Source organism: Pelophylax lessonae, assembly GCF_965119305.1.
Source record: "Pelophylax lessonae genome assembly, contig: HAP1_SCAFFOLD_717, whole genome shotgun sequence".
In the NCBI taxonomy this organism is placed as follows: Eukaryota; Metazoa; Chordata; class Amphibia; order Anura; family Ranidae; genus Pelophylax; species Pelophylax lessonae.
Window position 1 is genome coordinate 15,099 of NW_028119630.1, and position 20,837 is coordinate 35,935.

Consider the following 20,837-nt stretch of genomic DNA (forward strand, 5'->3'; position numbering starts at 1 on the left):
AACAAGTGATGTATTTGAAGATTGGCCTTTTGTGAAAAACATTTCCCACACTCAGGACAGGAATACGGCTTCTCACCAGTGTGAGTCCTTTTATGCACAATAAGATTAGGTTTAGAATGGAAACACTTCCCACACTCAGTACAGGAAAACCTCTTATCTGTTGGAAGGACGACACCGTCCCTCACAGTCTGAGGTTCCTCAGGATAAGAGGAATACGATGGTCTGGCACCGTCCCTCACAGTCTGAGGTTCCTCAGGATAAGAGGAATACGATGGTTCGGCACTGTCCCTCACAGTCTGAGGTTCCTCAGGATAAGAGGAATACGATGGTCCGGCACTGTCCCTCACAGTCTGAGGTTCCTCAGGATAAGAGGGATACGATGGTCCGGCACCGTCCCTCACAGTCTGAGGTTCCTCAGGATAAGAGGAATACGATGATCCGGCACCGTCCCTCACAATCTATAGGTTCCTCAGGATAAGAGGAATACCATGGTCCGGCACCGTCCCTCACAATCTGAGGTTCCTCAGGATAAGAGGAATACCATGGTCCGGCACCATCCCTCACAGTCTGAGGTTCCTCAGGATAGGAGGAATACGATGGTCCATCTACACTGTGTGGTGACGGATGGACATTTGAGGGAGCCGGGTTTTCTCCTGGACTATACTGTGTGATGTCCTCATCTTCTACTTTACAGTCTGGAGACAAAGTGAGACAATCCTCTGAGGTTTTCCTCATCTCCCGTCCATGTACTAAAATAGAAATAAAAAGATTATTACTAGACATGAGCAGATTGGTTCCCCTAAATCAGGACTCCGCCCACATTAGACAGCTTTGTCTCTGAGGATCTTACAATTCCCCCCCTCAAGGTAACTAGTAAATGGGTCCTCTGATCTCCTACCAGTTCATTTCTTTATTCATGGACCTTAGTCAGAGAGTGAGGAAACAATGAGAACTGTCTTTGTGACAGTGATGGGGGATTATAAGATGAGTGTCCCCTCCCCCTTTATCACTCATTGCCATCGTCCCAACAAAAGAAGTCCTGCACTTCCTTATTTAGTCCATGATTTAGTCATGAATAACAGTGGGCTGAGCCCCACCAGAGGTCAGAGAGTGAGGAATGGGAGGAGAACAACCAAGATAAAGGTTGCTGCCCCTCCTCCTCCAGAATCTCTCCCTGATGCTAGGCACATTCTCTCGATCAAGCAGGTTCCTGTCCTTCACCTAACCACACGTAACATGTGCACCAACTGCAGTGAGCCATTGTTTCTTAGAAGCATTGCCTTCTCTAAAGATGTCTGTGTTGGTCATCTGGGTGATAGCGTCCAATCGGACAGCAGATCACCCAATGACATGTAAAGAGAACTAAGAGGAATGTGCATTTCTCCTGTCCTCTAGTCTCCTGGCAGGGTGGTTGCATCAGCACCACCTATGTAGGGAGGTCAACCTACATGTGCCTACAGAAGCTGTTCTTGGCATTAACTTACAATAATAATAAAACACTGAAATTCAGCAAGATAAACAGATGATTACCAAAAAAATGCAATAATTATAGGCAGTACATTATACAACATAATCTGAATTCCTGGCCAGCAACTGCTACCGGTTAGACCTAATAGGGCAGTGACCCTTGCTGGGACCTTCCAGCTCCTCTTTGGGATTATCCTTTACTGGAGCTTGATTAGGAGCTTTAGGTGCTTGGGGGTTATCATAGGTAGGCATAACACCCTTGCTTAAGCTATCATTTGTGTTCTCATAGTCTTCCAGTCCTCTGTAGAGTGATATTACATAATAGAATCAGCAGAATTTTTGTCTCCCGGATCTGGGGGGAGTTGGTGGGAATCACTTTAAGGACTGGAAAATACCACTTGACTGGAACCTGGACTGGACGGGAAGATCTACAGTGTTAGAATCCCACAAGGACCTGATGGGATAGTCTCTGCCCAACACACAGGGACTCAATAGATTCTGATGAAGGTGCTACCTATAGACTTCAGGGCCCTCAGACACCACATCCTATACAGTGCCTTGAAAAAGTATTCACACCCCTTAAATTTTCCACATTTTGTCATATTACAACCAAAAACGTAAACTTATTTTATGTAATAGACCAACACAAGGTGGCACATAATTGTGAAGTGGAAGGAAAGTGATAAATGGAATTCTTTTCACAAATAAATCTGTGAAAAGTGGGGAGCGTGGCCTGAAGCTGTATGTGAGTGGACGTGTGTGAGCCGTGCTCTCCCGGCTTTCCTCCGTACATACATTCCTGTTTCTGACATATCATGACACTGAACCCCGTTACTTGCTGCTGCTGCTCTGGGACATCTGCGGATCATGTCGCCTCCCCGTAAGACCTCTGAGGCGGCGGCAAAGTTGGACAAATTCAGCCAACAGGAGGGAAGCCTGCAGGCCTAAGATGGTGACTCCCTATCCTCTTCTCCTGCCTCGGCCGCACTGCCGCTGGATGAAAGAGCGATCCTGGAAGCTATTACTGACTGCAAGGCTTCCCTTACCTTTAAGTTGGAGAAGGTGAGGATGGACATCTCCCTCCTCCGGCAGGATCTGCAGAAGCTTCGAGGCCGGGTGTCAGAGGCCGAGGAAAGCATAGGCCGCATGGAGGACGATCTCCCCCCACTTAGAAATGTAGTGGACCAGGCCTCCCGCAATATTACTTACCTGCTGCACAAACAGGACGATCTGAAAAATCACACTTGGCGTAAAAATCTCCGGTTCATTGGCCTGCTGGAGGGTACCATCCCAGCCACATTCTTGGAGGACCTCCTGGTTAAGACCTACGGTCAGGAGTTCATCGCTAAATTTCTGAAGTTCAGGGACCATGACGCAGTTCTCAGGCTGGCCCGGGAGAAAGGCAATATACATCTGGAAAATCATAACTTCTTGGCCTTCCCTGCAGAAGTCCAGAAGCTGCGTAGCCGCTTTATGGAGGTTAAGTGGCGCCTGAGGATCCGCAACTTCAAGTATTCTATGTTGTACCCGGCCAGATTGCGGGTGGTTGGCGACGATAGAGTTCACTTTTTTGAGGACCCGGATTCTTCTACTGCCTGGTTAGACCAACTTCCGTGAGTACTTTTGTTGCTGGTTCTGGCTCTTTTGCTTTTCTGTTGATGTGCCTTTGCTTTTCTGTTAATGTGCCTTAGGACACCCGGACCCTGCACTCCCCTGGACTGATCTCTATCGTGCCTCCTGTGACTGTGCACCTCTCCTGCCATTGTGGGGCTCTGAGACCCCCATTGTTGCACTTTTTTTCAGCCTGTTGAGGGGGTGAGTGGGGGGGGGATTTTTCATTTTTTCTTCCACTTTTTTTAATTTTTTTTTTCTTTTATATGTACTTTTCATTTGTTTGTTGCTAGCTGTTGGTCTCCTGTTCCTATGCAGCTCCCGGGCCTGGGAGCTAGCGGCAGCTACCATTTCTGCATACTGCACTTACCTGTCTTATAGCCAGGGGCACCTCGGCTCACACTGGAACATACATCTTTTTTCACTGTGTGCTCACCTACTGTTGTGTCCTGCATCTGGGACCCCTCTTCGGAGAACTTTCGCCCCATTTTTTCTTCTGTTTTGTTGCCACCAAGGATGGAGACTGCTGCATTCCACTTTCAGTGGGTCCTTGCCTCTTGCTCCAATGTGGTTACCTGTTTTGGGATGCATGCCCGCACCGGTTGGGGGCTGTGTTGGGCTGGGTGGGGGGTTATTATGTATGAGTTTTGTGCTACCCACTTTCTTATGATTGTTCTGATTGTTTTATTGCTCTCCACAGCTGCTATGTGGTTTTTTTTTGTATATTTTTGTTATGCTGCAGGCAGGGGTGCTATCTGCTCTGGGGCCTCTTGATTCTTTGCTTCTATACCTTATACTCCATTTTCTCCCATGGCACGGTTAAAATTGCTCACCTGGAATGTGCCTCCCCCATTTCATGCCACGCTCCTCAGCGAGGGTTTGACGTTTATGTCCAGGATGGCCGAGACGGCTGGGACCCCCCTTGACCCCTGCCTACCCTGACCATGATACCCGCTTTTGTAGACTGCTTCATAGTTTTCATTTACTGGACTCCTGGCGTCATCTACACCCTACAACCCGGGCCTACTGCTGTTATTCGGCAACCCACTCGACCATGCTTAGAATAGACTCCATATGGATCTCCCAGGTCCTAACCTCTAAGCTTATTGGTGACCGTTTTGGTCCTCACTTACTGTCTGACCATGCCCCTTATTGGATTGAATTATCTCCATTTACGGACCCCCCGACCTGCCATTGGCGTCTGAATCCTTTCTGGCTCACGGCTGTCCCTGACCTTGACTCGTTAGCTGGGGAATGGGATTTCTATTTTCAATCTAACGCTGACTCTGCCGCCCCATCGGCGGTGTAGGAGACATTTAAAGGCCATGCTCGTTTGCTTTTGTCCTCGCGTATCTCCCGATTTAAAAGGGCGGCGCGGTCTGACCTTCTTCGGGCAGAACAACAGTTGACCGACCTGGAGCGCCAATATGCGCATTCCCCATCCCGAGACCTATTGTCCCGACTTAAACTTCACACGCGCCTTCGGCACCCTCTCCCGTGAGAAAACCGACCGTAAGCTGTTTTTCAGTCGACAACGCACATTTGAATATGGGGAGAAGCCCGGTAAGCTGTTGGCTTTCCTCGCTCATATGGATACTAGGCCCCCCGGTGGTCATAACTCTCCATCCGTCGCTGTTGGAGGACTCTGCTGATCCGGCAGCCGTGACGGAGGTGTTTGCTGCCTACTTTGGTGAGGTTTATACTTCTAAGGTACGCTATGCTCTTTCTGACCTGGCTCTGTTGTTGGATTCGGTTGAGTTCCACACATTGTCCTCCTCGCAGGTTGCCATGCTGGAAGCTCCCATATCGGTTGATGACGTGGTCATGGCTATTTCGCATTTTGCGAAGGCCAAGGCCCCTGGCACTGATGGCCCACAGTGGAGTTTTACTCCCATTTTTCTGCTGTTTTGGCCCCCCAGTTGCTTGCTGTGTATGAAGCTGCGTTCGCTGACTGTGTCCTACTGGACTCTATGCGCGAGGCGCTTATTGTCTTGATCCCCAAGCCAGGGAAGGATCCGTCCTTCCCGGACTCCTATCGGCCTATTTCCCTTCTGCAAGGCGACGTAAAATATTGGCCAAGGTCTTGGCCTTGCGCCTCAACAAGGTAATTTTGTATCTTATCCACCCCGACCAGACCGGTTTCATGCCCGCTAAAAATATGGCGTTTAATACCCATCGTCTTTTCATGAACTTACAGGCAACGCATGACTGTATAGGCTCCAGAGTAGTGGTAAAGCTTGACGCTGCTAGGGCATTTGATTCTGTTGAGTGGCAATATCTTTGGCAGTGTCTCCGCAGATTCGGATTCGGCCCCAACTTTGTCAAAGGGCTTACCATTTTATACCATCCGCCTCGGGCTAGGGTACTGGCTAACGGCTGGACGTCTCGGCTGTTCTCCCTCTCTCGGGGGGACACGGCAGGGCTGTCCCATATCCCCTCTCCTGTACGCCCTTGCGGTGGAGCCCCTTGCCATAGCCATGTGTTCGGACCTTGACATTCGTGGACTGCGCTGTGGGGACTTTGAGGAAAAGATAGGCCTCTATGCCGATGACATGCTCTTGTATCTAGCCGACCCCAGGCTGTTCCTACAAAAAGCCCTGTTGACCATTAAGCAATTTGGTGCCTTTTCTGGACTCACAGTCAACTGGGACAAATCCCAGATTCTCCCCGTGGACGTGTTCCCTCCATCTGCGGATCAGGCTGCCCTTCCACTGACCCGAGTGGCGTCTTTCAAGCATCTGGGGGTTATTGTTTACCGTTCCTTACCTGACTATATACCCCTGAACGTTAAACCACTGTTTGACCTGGTGAAGACCAAGACTCAGACCTGGGCACGCCTACCACTGGGTGTCATGGGGAGGGTAGGTCTGATCAAGATGATTCTCCTACCCAAAATTCTCTATATCCTGTGGCATTCACCCACCTATATGCAACATACAAGTACTTTGTAATTTTGGATAGATTGTTGAAAACGTTTATGTGTGGAACCAGCAGACACAAGCTAGCATGGAAACATACCCATAAACCCACAAAGCTGGGCGGTATAGCCGTCTCAGACTTTGCGGCCTATTACCTTGCAGCCCAGCTCTCTCATCTTTTTCATATTGATAAACAGGATTGCCATACGTATCTCATGCTGGTTTGTGGTCGCAATGGTGCACGGTTCCCTCACCCTTTCTGTAATATACTTAGAGGGGTGGGCGGCTCTCTGCCGACTGCCGATCGCGGTGGTCTCCTATTCCAGCACAGACGGGTCTGGGACCTGGCAGTCTCCAGGACGGGAGACACCGGGTTTCACTCTATGACTCCTCTGTGGTTTAATAGATTATTGCCGGAGTTCTTGCATCTCCCTGATCCGCGTGCTTGGTTGTCTAGAGGGATATATTTTCTTTCACACCTGCTTTCGGAGGGCACAATTAAATCATTTGCCACCCTCCGAGGGGAGTTTCAGCTCCTGGCCTCTATGCACTTTCGCTATCTGCAGATTCGACATGCCATTCGGGCGCAATTTGCCAACAACCCTCCAGCCTTACCCTTGGTTGACCTTTTGGATGTGCTTAGGGGTCGGGAACATCAAAAACTTACCTCACTGTTATACGAAATGTTGCTCTCTAAACCTATGACTGCCCTAGCCTATGGCATTCGGGCGTCGTGGGCGGAGGAGGTCAGGGAACTGGATGATGATGATTGGTGTGATGCCCTGGAGGCCAGTACTTTGGTGTCTCCGAAACTCTCTGATAGACTCACACAGATCTATATCACTCATACGTAGATCATACCTCACTCCAGTGTGGATGGCTAGGCTTAATCCCTCCCATTCTCCTATCTGCCCCAAATGCCTCTTGTCTCCAGGTACGTTCGGGCATCTCATATGGCACTGTCCATGCATGCAGGGTTTTTGGTCGCAAATAATCCAGTTCCTACATGACCGCATGGGTTCTCCGGTATCCCTGGACCCCAAGCTATGTCTCCTAGGGATATTCCCTGAGGAGGACATTGACAAATATACGCAACGCTTTCTCCGTGAAACCCGGTTTACTGCCAGGAAATTGATAGCCTGTACCTGGATACAACCTTCCCCACCCAACCTGGCTGGCTGACATTAATGGTACTCTCCCCTACAAGAAAGTGATGTTTATTAACAGGGGTGGTTTGAAACGTTTTCATAAGATATGGGATAGATGGCTTGAGGCCTCCTCCACGTGTACTCCTTAACGTGTGTTACTCCTACTGATCCGGTCCACTCCGCTCCTTTTTCCCCTTTATGGATTGTCCCACGCCTGCTTTGGATGCTATACTTCATCTGTAGTTAGCTGCTGTGTTTATATCGGCCATGTTTATGTGTTCCCCGTTTTTTTTATGTAAGCTGTGGCCTGTAAGGCAGTTTTTTGTGATATTTGTACTTTTGTTGTCTATGTACTATTTTTGTACTGCACAAAACTTATTAAACATTTGCTTTAAAAAAAAAAAAAAAAATCTGTGAAAAGTGTGGTGTGCATTTGTATTCACCCCCTTTACTCTGATATCTCTAACTAAAATCTAGTTGAACCAATTACCTTCAAAAGTCACCAAATTAATAAACAGAGTCCACCTGTGTGTAATTTAACCTCAGTATAAATACATCTGTTCTGTGAAGCCCTCATAGGTTCATTAGAGAACCTTAGTAAACAAACAGCATCATGAAAGCCAAGGAACACACCAGCCAGGTTAGGTTATATTAAAAAAAACAAGCTTTGAACATCTCATGGAACGCTGTTCAATCCATCATTAGAAAATGGAAAGAGTATGGTACAACTGCAACCTTTCCAAGACATGGCCGTCCACCTAAACTGACCGGCCGGGCAAGGAGAGCATTCATCAGAGAAGCAGCCAAGAGGTCCATGGGAACTCTGGAGGAGCTGCAGAGATCCACAGCTCAGGTGGGAGAATCTGTCCAAGGGAGTATGAAGAGCATAGCAATCCCTTGTAGCAGATTCCCCGAATAAGAGACAAGACTCTAGATTGAGGGTGAAGTAGAACTCTTTATGGAACAGTCACACATAATTTATATACAGCATGGACCTCCCCCTCCTAATCATACCACCACACACAGGCCAGGGGCCGCCCGATTACATTACCATATGCAGATGGAATTGTATACAGAAACAGAATAACCCTGAACTATTGGATTGTATGGAGAGTAGTGGGCTGGGTATATGCAGAGGCACCGTCCCCGGTCAAAAATTGAAAAGTAAATTGGGTCCAGGTGTGCAAGTGAGATGTGGGAAAAAAGGGAAATGGGAGTGTTGAGGGGAAAGTGATCAAGCACACCTGGGCAAAAGGGGATTTAATTGTGCCACATACTCGCTAGAGAGAAAATCTTAAAAAATAACAATGTTTTATTTATACACAAACATTTGTTTTATACATACAAATCTTAAAAACAGGGATAGTCAATATGGTGATACATGTATACAAACACATATCCTGATACAGAGGTATACACTAAGGTTCGCTGGCAGACCTAAGGTTCGCTGGCTTGATCACTTTCCCCTCAACACTCCATTTTGCCTTTTTCCCATATCTCACTTGCACACCTGGACCCAATTTACTTTTCAATTAACCTTACATAGTTACATAGTTACATAGTTAGTGAGGTTGAAAAAAGACATCAGTCCATCCAGTTCAACCTATGATGTGTGTGTGTTTGCTTTTAACTGTACATTGTGTACCCCTGTATGTTGTGGTCTCCAAGGTGCCCATCTAATAGTTTTTTGAAACTATCAATGCTCCCCGCTGATACCACTGCTTGTGGAAGAGAATTCCACATCCTTACCGCTCTTACAGTGAAGAACCCCTTACACATTTTAAGGTTAAACCGCCTTTCCTCTAGTTTTAGTGAGTGGCCACGTGTCTTATTGTATCTCCTCTCTCTGAATAGTTTGTTCCTTATACTAGGGTCGCCAGTACAGTATTTGTACATTGATATCATATCCCCCCCTCAATCGTCTCTTCTCCAGAGAGAATAAGTTCAGTGCTTGTAGTCTTTCCTCATAGCTGATGTCCTCCATTCCCCTAATTATTTTTGTTGCCCTTCTCTGGACTCTCTCCAGTTCCAGCACATCCTTCCTGAGGACCGGTGCCCAGAACTGGACAGCATACTCCAGATGTGGCCGGACCAGAGTCTTGTAGAGTGGGAAAATAATCTCTTTATTTCTGGAGTGAATCCCCTTTTTTATACATCCCAGTATTCTGTTGGCTTTGCTTGCAGCGGCTTGGCATTGCATGCCACTGCCAAGCCTTTTGTCTACCAGTACCCCCAAGTCCTTTTCCATCCTAGACTCACCCAGAGGTTCCCCCCCTAGTGAGTAGCTTGCTTTCTGGTTTCTGGCCCCCAAGTGCATTACTTTACATTTTTCAACATTAAACCTCATCTGCCATGTAGTTGCCCACCCCGTTATTTTGTTCAGGTCCGCTTGTAAGGTTTCCACATCCTGCATAGGAGATATTGGCATGCTTAGTTTAGTATCATCCGCAAATACTGAGATTGTACTAGATATCCCCTCCTCTAGATCATTTATGAATAAGTTAAACAGGATTGGTCCCAGGACAGAACCCTGGGGGACCCCACTTTCCACACCCGCCCAATTCGAGTACTCCCCATTAATCACCACCCTCTGGACTCTCCCCTGGAGCCAGTTCTCTATCCAGGTACTCACCTTATGGTCCATACCTACCTTCCTAGTTTGTACAGTAAGCGTTTGTGGGGAACAGTGTCAAAGGCCTTTGCAAAGTCCAGATACACCACATCCACAGGCTTACCTTTATCTAGGTGGCAGCTCACTTCATCGTAGAAGGTTAATAGATTGGTTTGGCAAGAACGATTTTTCATGAATCCATGCTGATTACTACTAATAATACCGTTTTCATTACTAAACTCTTGTATGTGGTCCCTTTACATCCCCTCCAAAATCTTGCAGACTACTGATGTTAGGCTGACCGGCCTATAGTTACCTGGGATATATCTCGGCCCCTTTTTAAATATTGGTACCACGTTGGCTTTTTTCCAATCAGCTGGCACCATACCCGTCTGTAAACTATCCTTAAAGATCAAGAATAATGGTCTGGCAATCACCTGGCTGAGCTCTTTCAGAACCCTCGGGTGCAAGCCATCCGGTCCCGGTGATTTATTTATGTTAAGTTTCTCTAGTTTAGTTTTAAGTCTATCTTCTGTTAGCCATGGCGGTATTTCCTGAGGTGTGTTGTTTAGTTCGGCCTTACAAGCTAGGTTTGTGTAGCCCCCCTATTCTTTTGTGAAGACTGAAGAGAAGAAATTATTTAACACTTCCGCCTTTTCTCTGTCCTCAGTGGCCATATTTCCTTTGTCATCTTTTATGGGGCCAATGTGTTCTGGCCTCGCTTTCTTACTGTTTATATACTTAAAAAACTTATTGGGGTTCTTTTTACTCTCCTCCGCTATATGTCTCTCGTGTTCTGTTTTAGCCACCCTGATTTCATCTTTACATTTCTTATTACACTCTTTGTAATGCTTAAATGCTGCCAATGACCCCTCAGTCTTGTATTTTTTGAAGGCCTTTTCTTTAGCACTAATATACATTTTTTATGTTGGAGTTTAGCCACCCAGGGTTTAATTTTGCTCTTTTAAATTTATTTCCCTTTGGAATGCACTGGTCAATCCCTTTGTTAAGTATGCTCTTGAAGCACTCCCATTTTTCCTCTGTGTTCTTTGTTCCCAGGGTTCTATCCCAATTGATATTTTCTAGCAGTGAGCGCAGTTTTGGGAAATTGGCTCTTTTGAAATTCAGTGTCCTTATATTGCCCTTGTGCTTCCTATTACTGTAATTAATACTGAAACTTATTGACCTATGGTCACTGTTTCCTAAGTTCTCCTGTATTTCTATATCCGTGAGCAGGTCTGCATTGTTAGTAATCAGTAGGTCAAGTACCGCCTTGTTTCTTGTCGGTGCATTCACCATCTGACCCATGAAATTGTCCTGCAAAACATTTAGGAACTGCCGAGCCTTGGCTGAGTGCGCTGTTCCTTCTGCCCAGTCTATATCAGGATAATTAAAGTCCCCCATTATAATGACATTTCCCATCCTTGCTGCCAATCCTATCTGTAAAATGAGGTCCACCTCCCTCTGGTGGGGGGGCCTATAGCATACGCCCAATATTACCTTCCCCACTGTGCCTTCCCTTTGAAGCTCTACCCATAGGGATTCTGCCTCTTCCTTAGCTCCATTATTAATATCATCCCTCATATTTACCTGTATACTGTTCTTAATATACAAACATACCCCTTCCCCTTTTTTACCTTCTCTATCTCTGCGATAAAGGGAATACCCCTGAATGGTCGCCATCCAGTCATGAGAGCTGTCAAACCAAGTCTCAGTTATCCCCACAAAATCTAAGTCCTCCTCAAACATCAGCAGCTCCAGCTCTTCCATCTTGTTGGCCAGGCTTCTGGCATTGGTATACAAACCTCGTAATTTTGACCGGTTACAAATATCCTCATTTGATGTTTTTAGGCTGCTCTTGTGGTTTTTCCCCATACCCACCCTGGGTATAGGAGCTCCGAACACCCTACCGCTAATGCCCCCATTTCTGCCCTCTGAATCTTGCTTTCCACTGGCTAATTCTACATCTGTACCCTCCCCCCCATTCCCTAGTTTAAAAGCCCCTCTAACTTTGTGGCCATCCTCTCACCCAGTACGGCTGCACCCACCCCATTTAGGTGCAAAGCCTGAACTAATTATCTGGCCATCTGGACAGAACAACTTGAGGTCATTAAAATTTAACAATGGGACAGGCAGATTTCACACAATACACATTCAATAGGGAAAGCCTGTCTGACATTGAAGGACATGGAATACACATCTAGGTGTCACAGACTCCATGGCAACAGGCCACAGGCCCACAGTGCAAAGTGGGATCAAATCTCCACATTTCTTGAGAGCCACCGTTGACAAATATCACTCTCCCATCTGAAGCCATCCAAACCATTCTCTCAGCGTCCCCCAAGTATCTGTCCCTCACTCCCAGTGACGGTGAACACTGTCACAACACCTATGGTGAAAAGTAACATTTTGCTGCCAGCTGAATCCCAGAATCTCTATAATTCCAGTCAAGATACATAAATTGTGTCTGCAGCACAGAGAAGGAAGATTATCTGAGAGAAATACAGGAATACAGGACGGGGAACACAGCTCAGGAAAGTGACCAGGGTATTACAGGCTGATATCACCCAGTCCCCCCCCCTACTCTGGACCAATCAGTGAGCAGTATGGGTGGAGGAATGTATTTAGTGTTAATGACCCACCTGTGCTGATCTCTGTAGGAGTGTCCTCCTCTATAAATGTCCCCGTTATTCCATCCTCCTCCATAGACTGCTGATCATCCCTCACATACTTCTCTTCTTCTGTTTTAACTTTAATTTTTAGATCTATCAGATCTTCACCCTAAACCAAGAAAATATCAACTGTAAAATATAAGCTGACATAAAATATCCACACATTGCTCCCACACGTCCATGTTCTAGATACTTTGTCCCACCAACCTTATAACAGTGAGGGATGGTGGGATCTTCCTGTGTGGAATCCCGGGAATACAGAGGACGGGGACATCTCTCTGGTGGGTTCCTGGTATTAGGTGGCTCCATCATATCCTTGTGTCCTTCTGAAAACTCCTCCATCACTCCATACTCCTCATCCTCCTCTTTATACTCTTCTTTAACATCAATATTATCATCCCCGAGGTTTCCTCTCTGAATATATAATAAAACATTTATTGTAACAAACATGCTGTATATAAATAAGAACTACCAATAATTGTCACTTGTCTACCTGATGATGGTGAGGGATGGTGTGACCTTCCTGTGTGGAATCCCGGGAATACAGAGGACGGGGACATCTCTCTGGTGGGTTTCTGTAGCTGGATGACTCCACCATGGTGTCCTGGTACAGATCTTTGTGTTCCCTTAGAAACTCTGACTCCTTCATCACCCTATCCTCATCATCCTCCTCTTTTATCTCTTCTTTAACCTCAACTTTAGAATCTCTCAGGTTTCCACTCTGAATATATAATAAAAATGACATCAATGGTAACAATGCAGATAATGTACAGATCCTAATGATACTATCAGTGATTGTTCCTCATCTACCTGATGATGGTGGGGGATGGTGTGACCTTCCTGTGTGGAATCCCGGGAATACAGAGGACGGGGACATCTCTCTGGTGGGTTCCCATTACTGGATCCATCTGTAGGAAACACACACACTGACTGAATACATTGTTTCTATGTGTTTATCAGATGATGGGGGATCTAGGTGGATCCTCCGTACTGCTCTCTCCTTTACAATAAAGTCTCCTCTTACCCGGTGATGTGAGGGGCGGCTGATTCTCCATCATGACATCCTTGTAGAGATCCTTGTGTCCTTCTAAATACTTCCACTCCTCCATGGAGAAATAGACAGTGACATCCTGACACCTTATAGGAACCTGACACACACAATGATACAGTCACCATCCAGACACATCCCTTGTCTGTTACTGGATAATGTCCCAGAATTCCCAGCACCGCTCACCTCTCCTCCATGATCTCTCAGGTGACTTCTAGAATCTTCTTTGTATTTCTCTATTCTATCAGGGAGGGAGGTGGAGGCAATGTGATGGTCATATGATCTCCAGACTTCACAGGAGGAAAACTCTAGATCTGAACACAAATAGTAAAATTAAATCATATTGCCAGAATCCTCCTCATCTCTCAGGTCAGGTCTCTATTTATTAAAGCCCCACCTCAGACTGAGGTATAATTTACCCACACAGGACCCCCACACTACGCAGAGTAAAAGCTTGTTGCAGACATTCTGACATCATAACATACAACGCAGGACCAACAGACCCACTTTTGAAAGTGAGAATTCCAAGGGTCCGCCCACATCCTAAGAGCATGAGAAAAAAAAGCCAGATGGAGAGACATTGGGGGGAAGAGCTGTGAGGTCAGTGTGATGTCATAGGACATATAGACTTTGAATGCAGGAACATTTGGTTGGGGAGATTTGAGGGGCCCTCTATATGAGGCCCCCATACAAACCAAATCATTGTTTCTGGGTGCGTCCTACCTCTCCTACACTGAAGAGTGAACTTTGACCTTTACCATACCGAAATCTGTCAGGAAAGTGTGAAAGTAATCTCTCATGTGATCAGGTGACGTGCGGAGGAACGGAGTGTAAATAGCAGACAATTTTCTCCAGAGCTCCTAATGGTGGGGATGGATTTTGCTGCATGTTTTTCATCCCCCCCCCCCCCCGGGTCACTGCAGGTGTGGAGAAAAGCTGTGTAAGTGGATATGGAGGAGAGATGAGGGGGAGATCCAGGAATCAGGATAAAGGTCAGGACAAGCAACAGACGAGCGCATCCAAGAGATGAAGCCGGGGTCACTACACAGAAAATCAATCCAAGGAAACAACAGGCAGGACGAGGAATAGCAAGAAGGAGCTCAGCGACAAATGAGAATATTGCTCAGCCAATAGGAGATTATCTCAGCATGACTTATATAATGAAGGAGATGAGGGGGAGGGGAGGTGACCATAGATACATGGAAATTCAGCTGGTTCAGCAGGGATCGATCACATTTCCATCCATGTGTGGTCACTGCCGGATAAAAGTCACTCATTCAGCAGCTGCAGCCAATAGCTTCATCACTGATCTGTGTATTCTGAGAGCGGAGGAGCGCCCCCCATTGTCAGAATACAATAGTGCAGCGGGGAGAATTCCCCCATCCCCCTCCAATGTGTGGATGGGGGAATCGCTTCAGTTTTTTTTCACTCATCCCGCTGGCTGAACGATAAAACTGAACCATGTATGGCCAGCTTTAGAAGCAAGATATATTATTCATCAACTGATCCCCCTGAAGGGGTTAATCTACATATTACCTCCTCTGCCTCCAATTCCTGCATTGTCTTCTCTTTCCGTCCTACCAAATGGAATATCCTGTCAGAATCTGACATCACTTCCTGTCTGTATTCCATAGAGACTTCCTGTCTGGGTAGAAGTTAGATCACCACCTTGTGGAGCTCAGAGGAACTGCAGCCCTGAGAACCGTCTGGTAGTGTGAACACAGCCTTGTGCTGTGTGTGTATGTACTGTATATCCTTCCCCTTTCTCTCTGTAGTATGGTAAGCAACGGGTTAAGTTGCTGTCTGCAAAATGTTACAATTATGTATATGTCTGGGAGCTGGGTGTGGCTGAAGTTAGTTGCATGCTGATGGCAGTAAATAAAGAAGCAACCTGTACAGCTTGTCTGTGTTAATACACTACATTTTGGCGACGAGGATGGCTAGCTTTCTGGATTTACCGGCTATCGGACCGTTTGATGTGTCTGGAGACCACACTAGTCTCTCACAGCGCTGGGACAAGTGGAAGAAGGGATTTCAGCTCTATGTTATAGCCACAGGAGTGACTGCACCTGCTCAGAAGAGAGCCATGCTGCTGCATCTAGCTGGACCTCAAGTTCAGGACATTTTTGAAACCCTGGGAGCAACAGGGGAAGATTCAGACTATGAGACAGCCATGAATAGACTGAGTGAGTACTTTGAGCCAAAGAAAAATATTCCCTATGAAAGATATAAGTTTAGACAGGCTGTGCAAGAACTGGGAGAAACCACAGACAGTTATGTGACTAGGCTGAAATATCTGGCAAAGTCTTGTGATTTTGGGACTGTAACTGAGGAGATAATCAGAGATCAGGTCATAGAGAAATGCACATCTGTGCACCTCAGGAGGAGATTATTGAGAGAACCTAGTCTCACACTTACTAGTCTGCAGGAGATTGCAAAAGCCATTGAACTGTCTGAGCTCCAGGCTCTGCATATTGAAACCAAGAACACTGCATCTGTCAATACAGTCTCCAAACCTACCTATAATAATAGGAATATCTGGAGTAGGAAAGAGAGTTTTCCAAAGAGGACTTTACATATCACCTGCAATAAATGTGGCAGGGCGGGACACACAAGTCAGGACTGCACTGTGGTACAGAATAAAATGTGCTATGCTTGTGGAAAGACAGGTCATTTTGCAGCTGTGTGTAGAAGTACAACCAGAGATAACAAAACCAAAGGCCAATCTGCACAAGTAAATGTTATAGCTGAGGATAAAGAGAGTGCTCCTGACTGTGAATTTATATTCTCCCTGTGTTCTCTGCAAGCTGGGACATTAACCATTAAGATTGGAAATACAGATGTGTCAGTGTTGATTGACTCTGGAGCTACATGCAATGTTATGGACTTGGCTTCTTGGCACAGTCTTAATGGCAGAGAAAATCACCTTAAATTGTGTAACACCACTAAACAGATTTATACTTATGGCTCCAGTACACCACTGCAACTTAAAGGCAAATTTTATACCTCTGTTCAAACACATGAGACTGGTCCTCCATTGCAGACCAAATTCTATGTTGTAGATGGCACAGGGTCGCCTCTGCTTGGTCGTCAAACCGCAATGGCACTAGGGGTGTTACAGATTGGCCGTGATGTAGGCAGCGCAAGAGTGAATATGGTGTCTCCTGCTATTTCTGCATTGAAAGAGGAATTTAAAGATTGCTTCTCTGGGTTTGGAAAATTAAAGGATTTTCAGTTGGAGCTTCACATTGATCCACATGTAAAGCCTATTGCACAGCCAGTACGCAGACTTCCTTATAGCCTGAGATCACCTGTTGAGCACAAACTGGAAGAGCTGCTAGACCTTGACATTATTGAACCTGTGGAAGGGCCCACTCCGTGGGTATCGCCGTTAGTTGTTGTACCAAAGGGCACAGATATTCGGATTTGTGTGGACATGAGATGTGCTAACCAAGCTGTGCAGAGAGAGAGACATCCAATTCCCACTATTGAAGATGTTCAGCATGCAATGAATGGGGCAAGTGTCTTCAGTAAACTGGATTTGAAATGGGGTTATCATCAGATTGAATTGACCCCAGCATCTAGAGTCATCACTACATTTGCAAGCCATAAAGGTCTTTTTAGATACAAGAGGTTGATGTTTGGCGTATCGTCCGCACCGGAGGCCTATCAACATGTGATTCAGCAAGTGCTACATGGTTGTGAAGGCACGCATAACATTTCTGATGATATAATTGTGTGGGGAACAAACACACAGGAGCACGACGAACGTCTCCGTGCAGTGCTAAATCACTTGAAGGAGAAAGGGTTAACATTAAATGAGAAGAAATGCACATTTCAAATGAATAAAATGACTTTTATGGGCCATGTGCTGTCTGACAGGGGCATTGGTCCGGAGGACTGTAAAATTAAAGCTGTGTCTGATGCCAGAAATCCTGAAAACCCTGCAGAAGTACGCAGTTTTCTTGGGCTAGTGAATTACTGTGCCAAGTTTATTCCAGATATGGCGACTGTCAGTGAACCTTTGAGAGTGTTGACTCGCAAAGCAGTCCCGTGGAAGTGGGGCTTTTTGGAACAAGGTGCATTTGATGAACTTAAGAGACGGCTGACTTGCGCCACAACTTTGGCTTATTTCAATCCTACTGCACACACCCAAGTTATTGTCGATGCTAGCCCTGTGGGGTTAGGCACCATCTTGGTTCAGAGACAATGCACAGGCGATTACAGGCCTATTCAGTATGCAAGCAGATCCCTCACTGATGTAGAGAGACGTTATTCTCAGACCGAGAAAGAAGCTTTGGCTGTTGTTTGGGGATGTGAAAGGTTTCACACCTATCTCTACGGCCTTGATTTTGAAATCATCACAGACCACAAGCCTCTGGAAGTGATATATTCGCCACGCTCAAAACCATCCGCCAGAATTGAGAGATGGGTTCTCAGATTGTTACCATATCGCTTTACAGTGCGGTACAGACCTGGACCGACTAATGCGGCAGATGCACTTTCCAGATTGCCTCAGTCTTCTGCACCTGTTCATAACCTGGCAGAAGAGTACATTCGTTTTGTGGCTACTAACGCCATGCCTCAGGCATTGACACCGCGGGAGATTGAAGAATTGTCATCTGTGGATCCGGAAATTGCTCGGTTGAGAAAATGTGTAAGACAAGGGGTTTGGGTGGATTGTGACCCAAGCTATCACAGAATCAAACAAGAGCTGAGTATTACAGGACAACTAGTTCTACGTGGCAATCGTATTGTGATGCCTAAAGATTTACGGAAACGTACATTACATTTAGCCCATGAGGGCCATCAAGGCATTGTACGCACCAAACAAAGATTACGTGAGAAAGTCTGGTGGCCAGGAATTGACAAGGATGTGGAACGTTTGGTTTCTTCATGTCGAGCATGTCAGTTGGTGGGCAGCAAACCTAAACCAGAACCAGTAACTCACACTGTTCTACCTGAGGGACCATGGGAAGATTTAGCCATTGATCTGTGCGACATTCCATCTGGACACCATCTTTTAGTTGTTGTGGACTATTATTCAAGGTGGCAAGAGGTGGTAGTTCTCACTAAAGCTACATCATCAACTGTAATTGAGGGGTTGGAGAGCATTTTTGCATCTCATGGGTTGCCTAAACGGATTGTGAGTGATAATGGTGCCCAATTTACTTCTCAGGAATTTCAGGATTATCTGAAATCAAATGCTATTGAACATCATCGTACAACTCCATACTGGCCACAGGCTAACGGGGAAGTGGAACGCCAGAATCGAACCTTGCTGAAAGCTTTGCGGATTGCTCATTTAGAGAGAAGAGACTGGAAAAAGGAACTGTGGCGTTTTCTTTTGGCTTATCACACAACTCCGCATACTGTCACTGGCGTTAGTCCTGCGGAACTTCTTTGTGGTCGCAAATTCAGGACAAAATTGCCAGACATTGGGGGTCCTCCTACAAGTCAGAAACCTTTTCGGCATATTGATGAGGAAAGGAAGATCCGGGCTGAACAGTATGCAAACCACCGCCGCCATTGTCAACCTAGTGGCCTTCAACAGGGTGATAAGGTGTTGCTTCAAAGTGATCGGTTTAACAAACTGGCTCCGTCCTTTGAACCTGAGCCTTATGTTGTAAAGGAGAAAAGAGGTACTCAAGTGGTTTTAGAGGATTTAGATGGACACACAAAAGTGCGTAATTCCTCATTTGTGAAGAAATTTATTGAGTCAGAAGGTCAAGTATCAGAAGATGGCGAACAGGCAAAGAGTAGTGATGATACTGCCAGTGATCCAGACTTCAATCCACAACCATCCACATCGGAATGGCCAAGAGAAAAACGAGCAACAAATCCAACGGCCTACCTTAAGGACTATGTGTATAGTCAGGAGTTTATAGGTTAAATTTTTAGTTGTTCATCCATGCATTTTGTTAATCTTATTAATACGTTGTGCATGTTATGTTTTATTCAAAGAGAGGAGGGAATGTAGTATGGTAAGCAACGGGTTAAGTTGCTGTCTGCAAAATGTTACAATTATGTATATGTCTGGGAGCTGGGTGTGGCTGAAGTTAGTTGCATGCTGATGTGCAGTGAATAAAGAAGCAACCTGTACAGCTTGTCTGTGTTAATACACTACACTCTCCTCCCTGAGTGTGTATGAAGAGGCGGAGCTCCTGCTGGAACAGCGATCGGAGGAGGAAGCCGAGTCTAGGAGGGAGACTGACAGAAAGCCCAGCAGACTTGCAGGAGTGAGCGAGGAGGATCCAGTTCCTTTGCCATCTGAGGTGAGGAGAGTGTGAAGGATGTTTGTGACTCTGGTAGCTGAAAAGCTGGGAGTCATATTGCTCTGGTGAGTGGGGAAGCACTACTAAGGGGGCGCCCTCACCATCACGTGTGTAAGAGGTGGAAGAAGGCGTGGCTACACTACAGCTGGCACAGTTTGGAGCACGGAGAACTTTCACACCTTATCAACTTTTTATTCATTTGTGGACTTTTATGGAGCAACAGAACTTTGTTGAAGTAGGTGCAAAGTGGAAGCAGTGGACTTGCAGAGAACACTATATTGAGAAAAGAATATTGTATGATTACATGAATTTGAACAGGTTATTACTTTATAGAAAATATTATAATATAATGAAGTAGGTGTAAAATGGAAGCAGTGGATCTGCAGGGAACAGCATCTTGAGCACAAAGCACTTTATGTTGTATATGAATTTGCACATGGATCAGTTTACTTAATTTATTGATAAACACCATAAGATGAATGAAGTAGGTGTAAATCTAGACCTAGGGAACACAAGGGAGGTGGAGTGTGGAATCCTCCTATCCTCACAGAGCACCTTCCAGGTTCTCCACTCTCCTCCCTCTCATCATTTGAAGCTCACTGTACGTCTATTTTCTCCAATCTCCTCTAGAATTGCTGTGATCTATCGGCCCGCTGGACCGGTATTAACTTTCCTTGATGACTTCTCTGCCTGGCTGCCCTACTTTCTCTCTTCTGAAATCCCCACAATCATTCTCAGAGACGTCAACATCCCTGTTAACATGAACATTTTTGTTACTTCTAAATGTTTTAGTCTAACCTCCTCATTTGGCCTGAAGAAATGGGTACACAATGGATAGAGGCTTCTACTCACTCTGGTGACAACACCCTCAGCTTTGTATTCTCCCACCTATGCCCTCCATGCATCCTCTCCACCAATCCTCTCCCTCCCTCTAAACACCACTAGGGATGGGCGAGCGGTTTGGGCCGAGGATAACTTCACCAATCACCCGAATTTTCTGTGTGCTCTGTGTTTTCATTTTGTTTACTATTTACATCCCACCGAGCGCAAAGTCAATAGGTTGTTAAGAAGGGAAAGCGGGAAGTCG

The 20,837-nt window shown here is 46.0% G+C and overlaps 1 protein-coding gene across 1 annotated transcript; it reads right to left on the minus strand.

Moving 5' to 3' along the window:
- Positions 1–541: 541 nt before the first annotated feature.
- Positions 542–13,789, minus strand: LOC309544041 (uncharacterized protein; the record flags this gene model as incomplete). Its single annotated transcript, XM_082276431.1, has 7 exons — positions 542–749; positions 12,398–12,536; positions 12,635–12,841; positions 12,921–13,148; positions 13,238–13,335; positions 13,452–13,575; positions 13,662–13,789. Coding segments are annotated over 7 exons (1,132 nt in total), but the record flags the coding sequence as incomplete, so codon positions are not given.
- Positions 13,790–20,837: the final 7,048 nt, after the last annotated feature.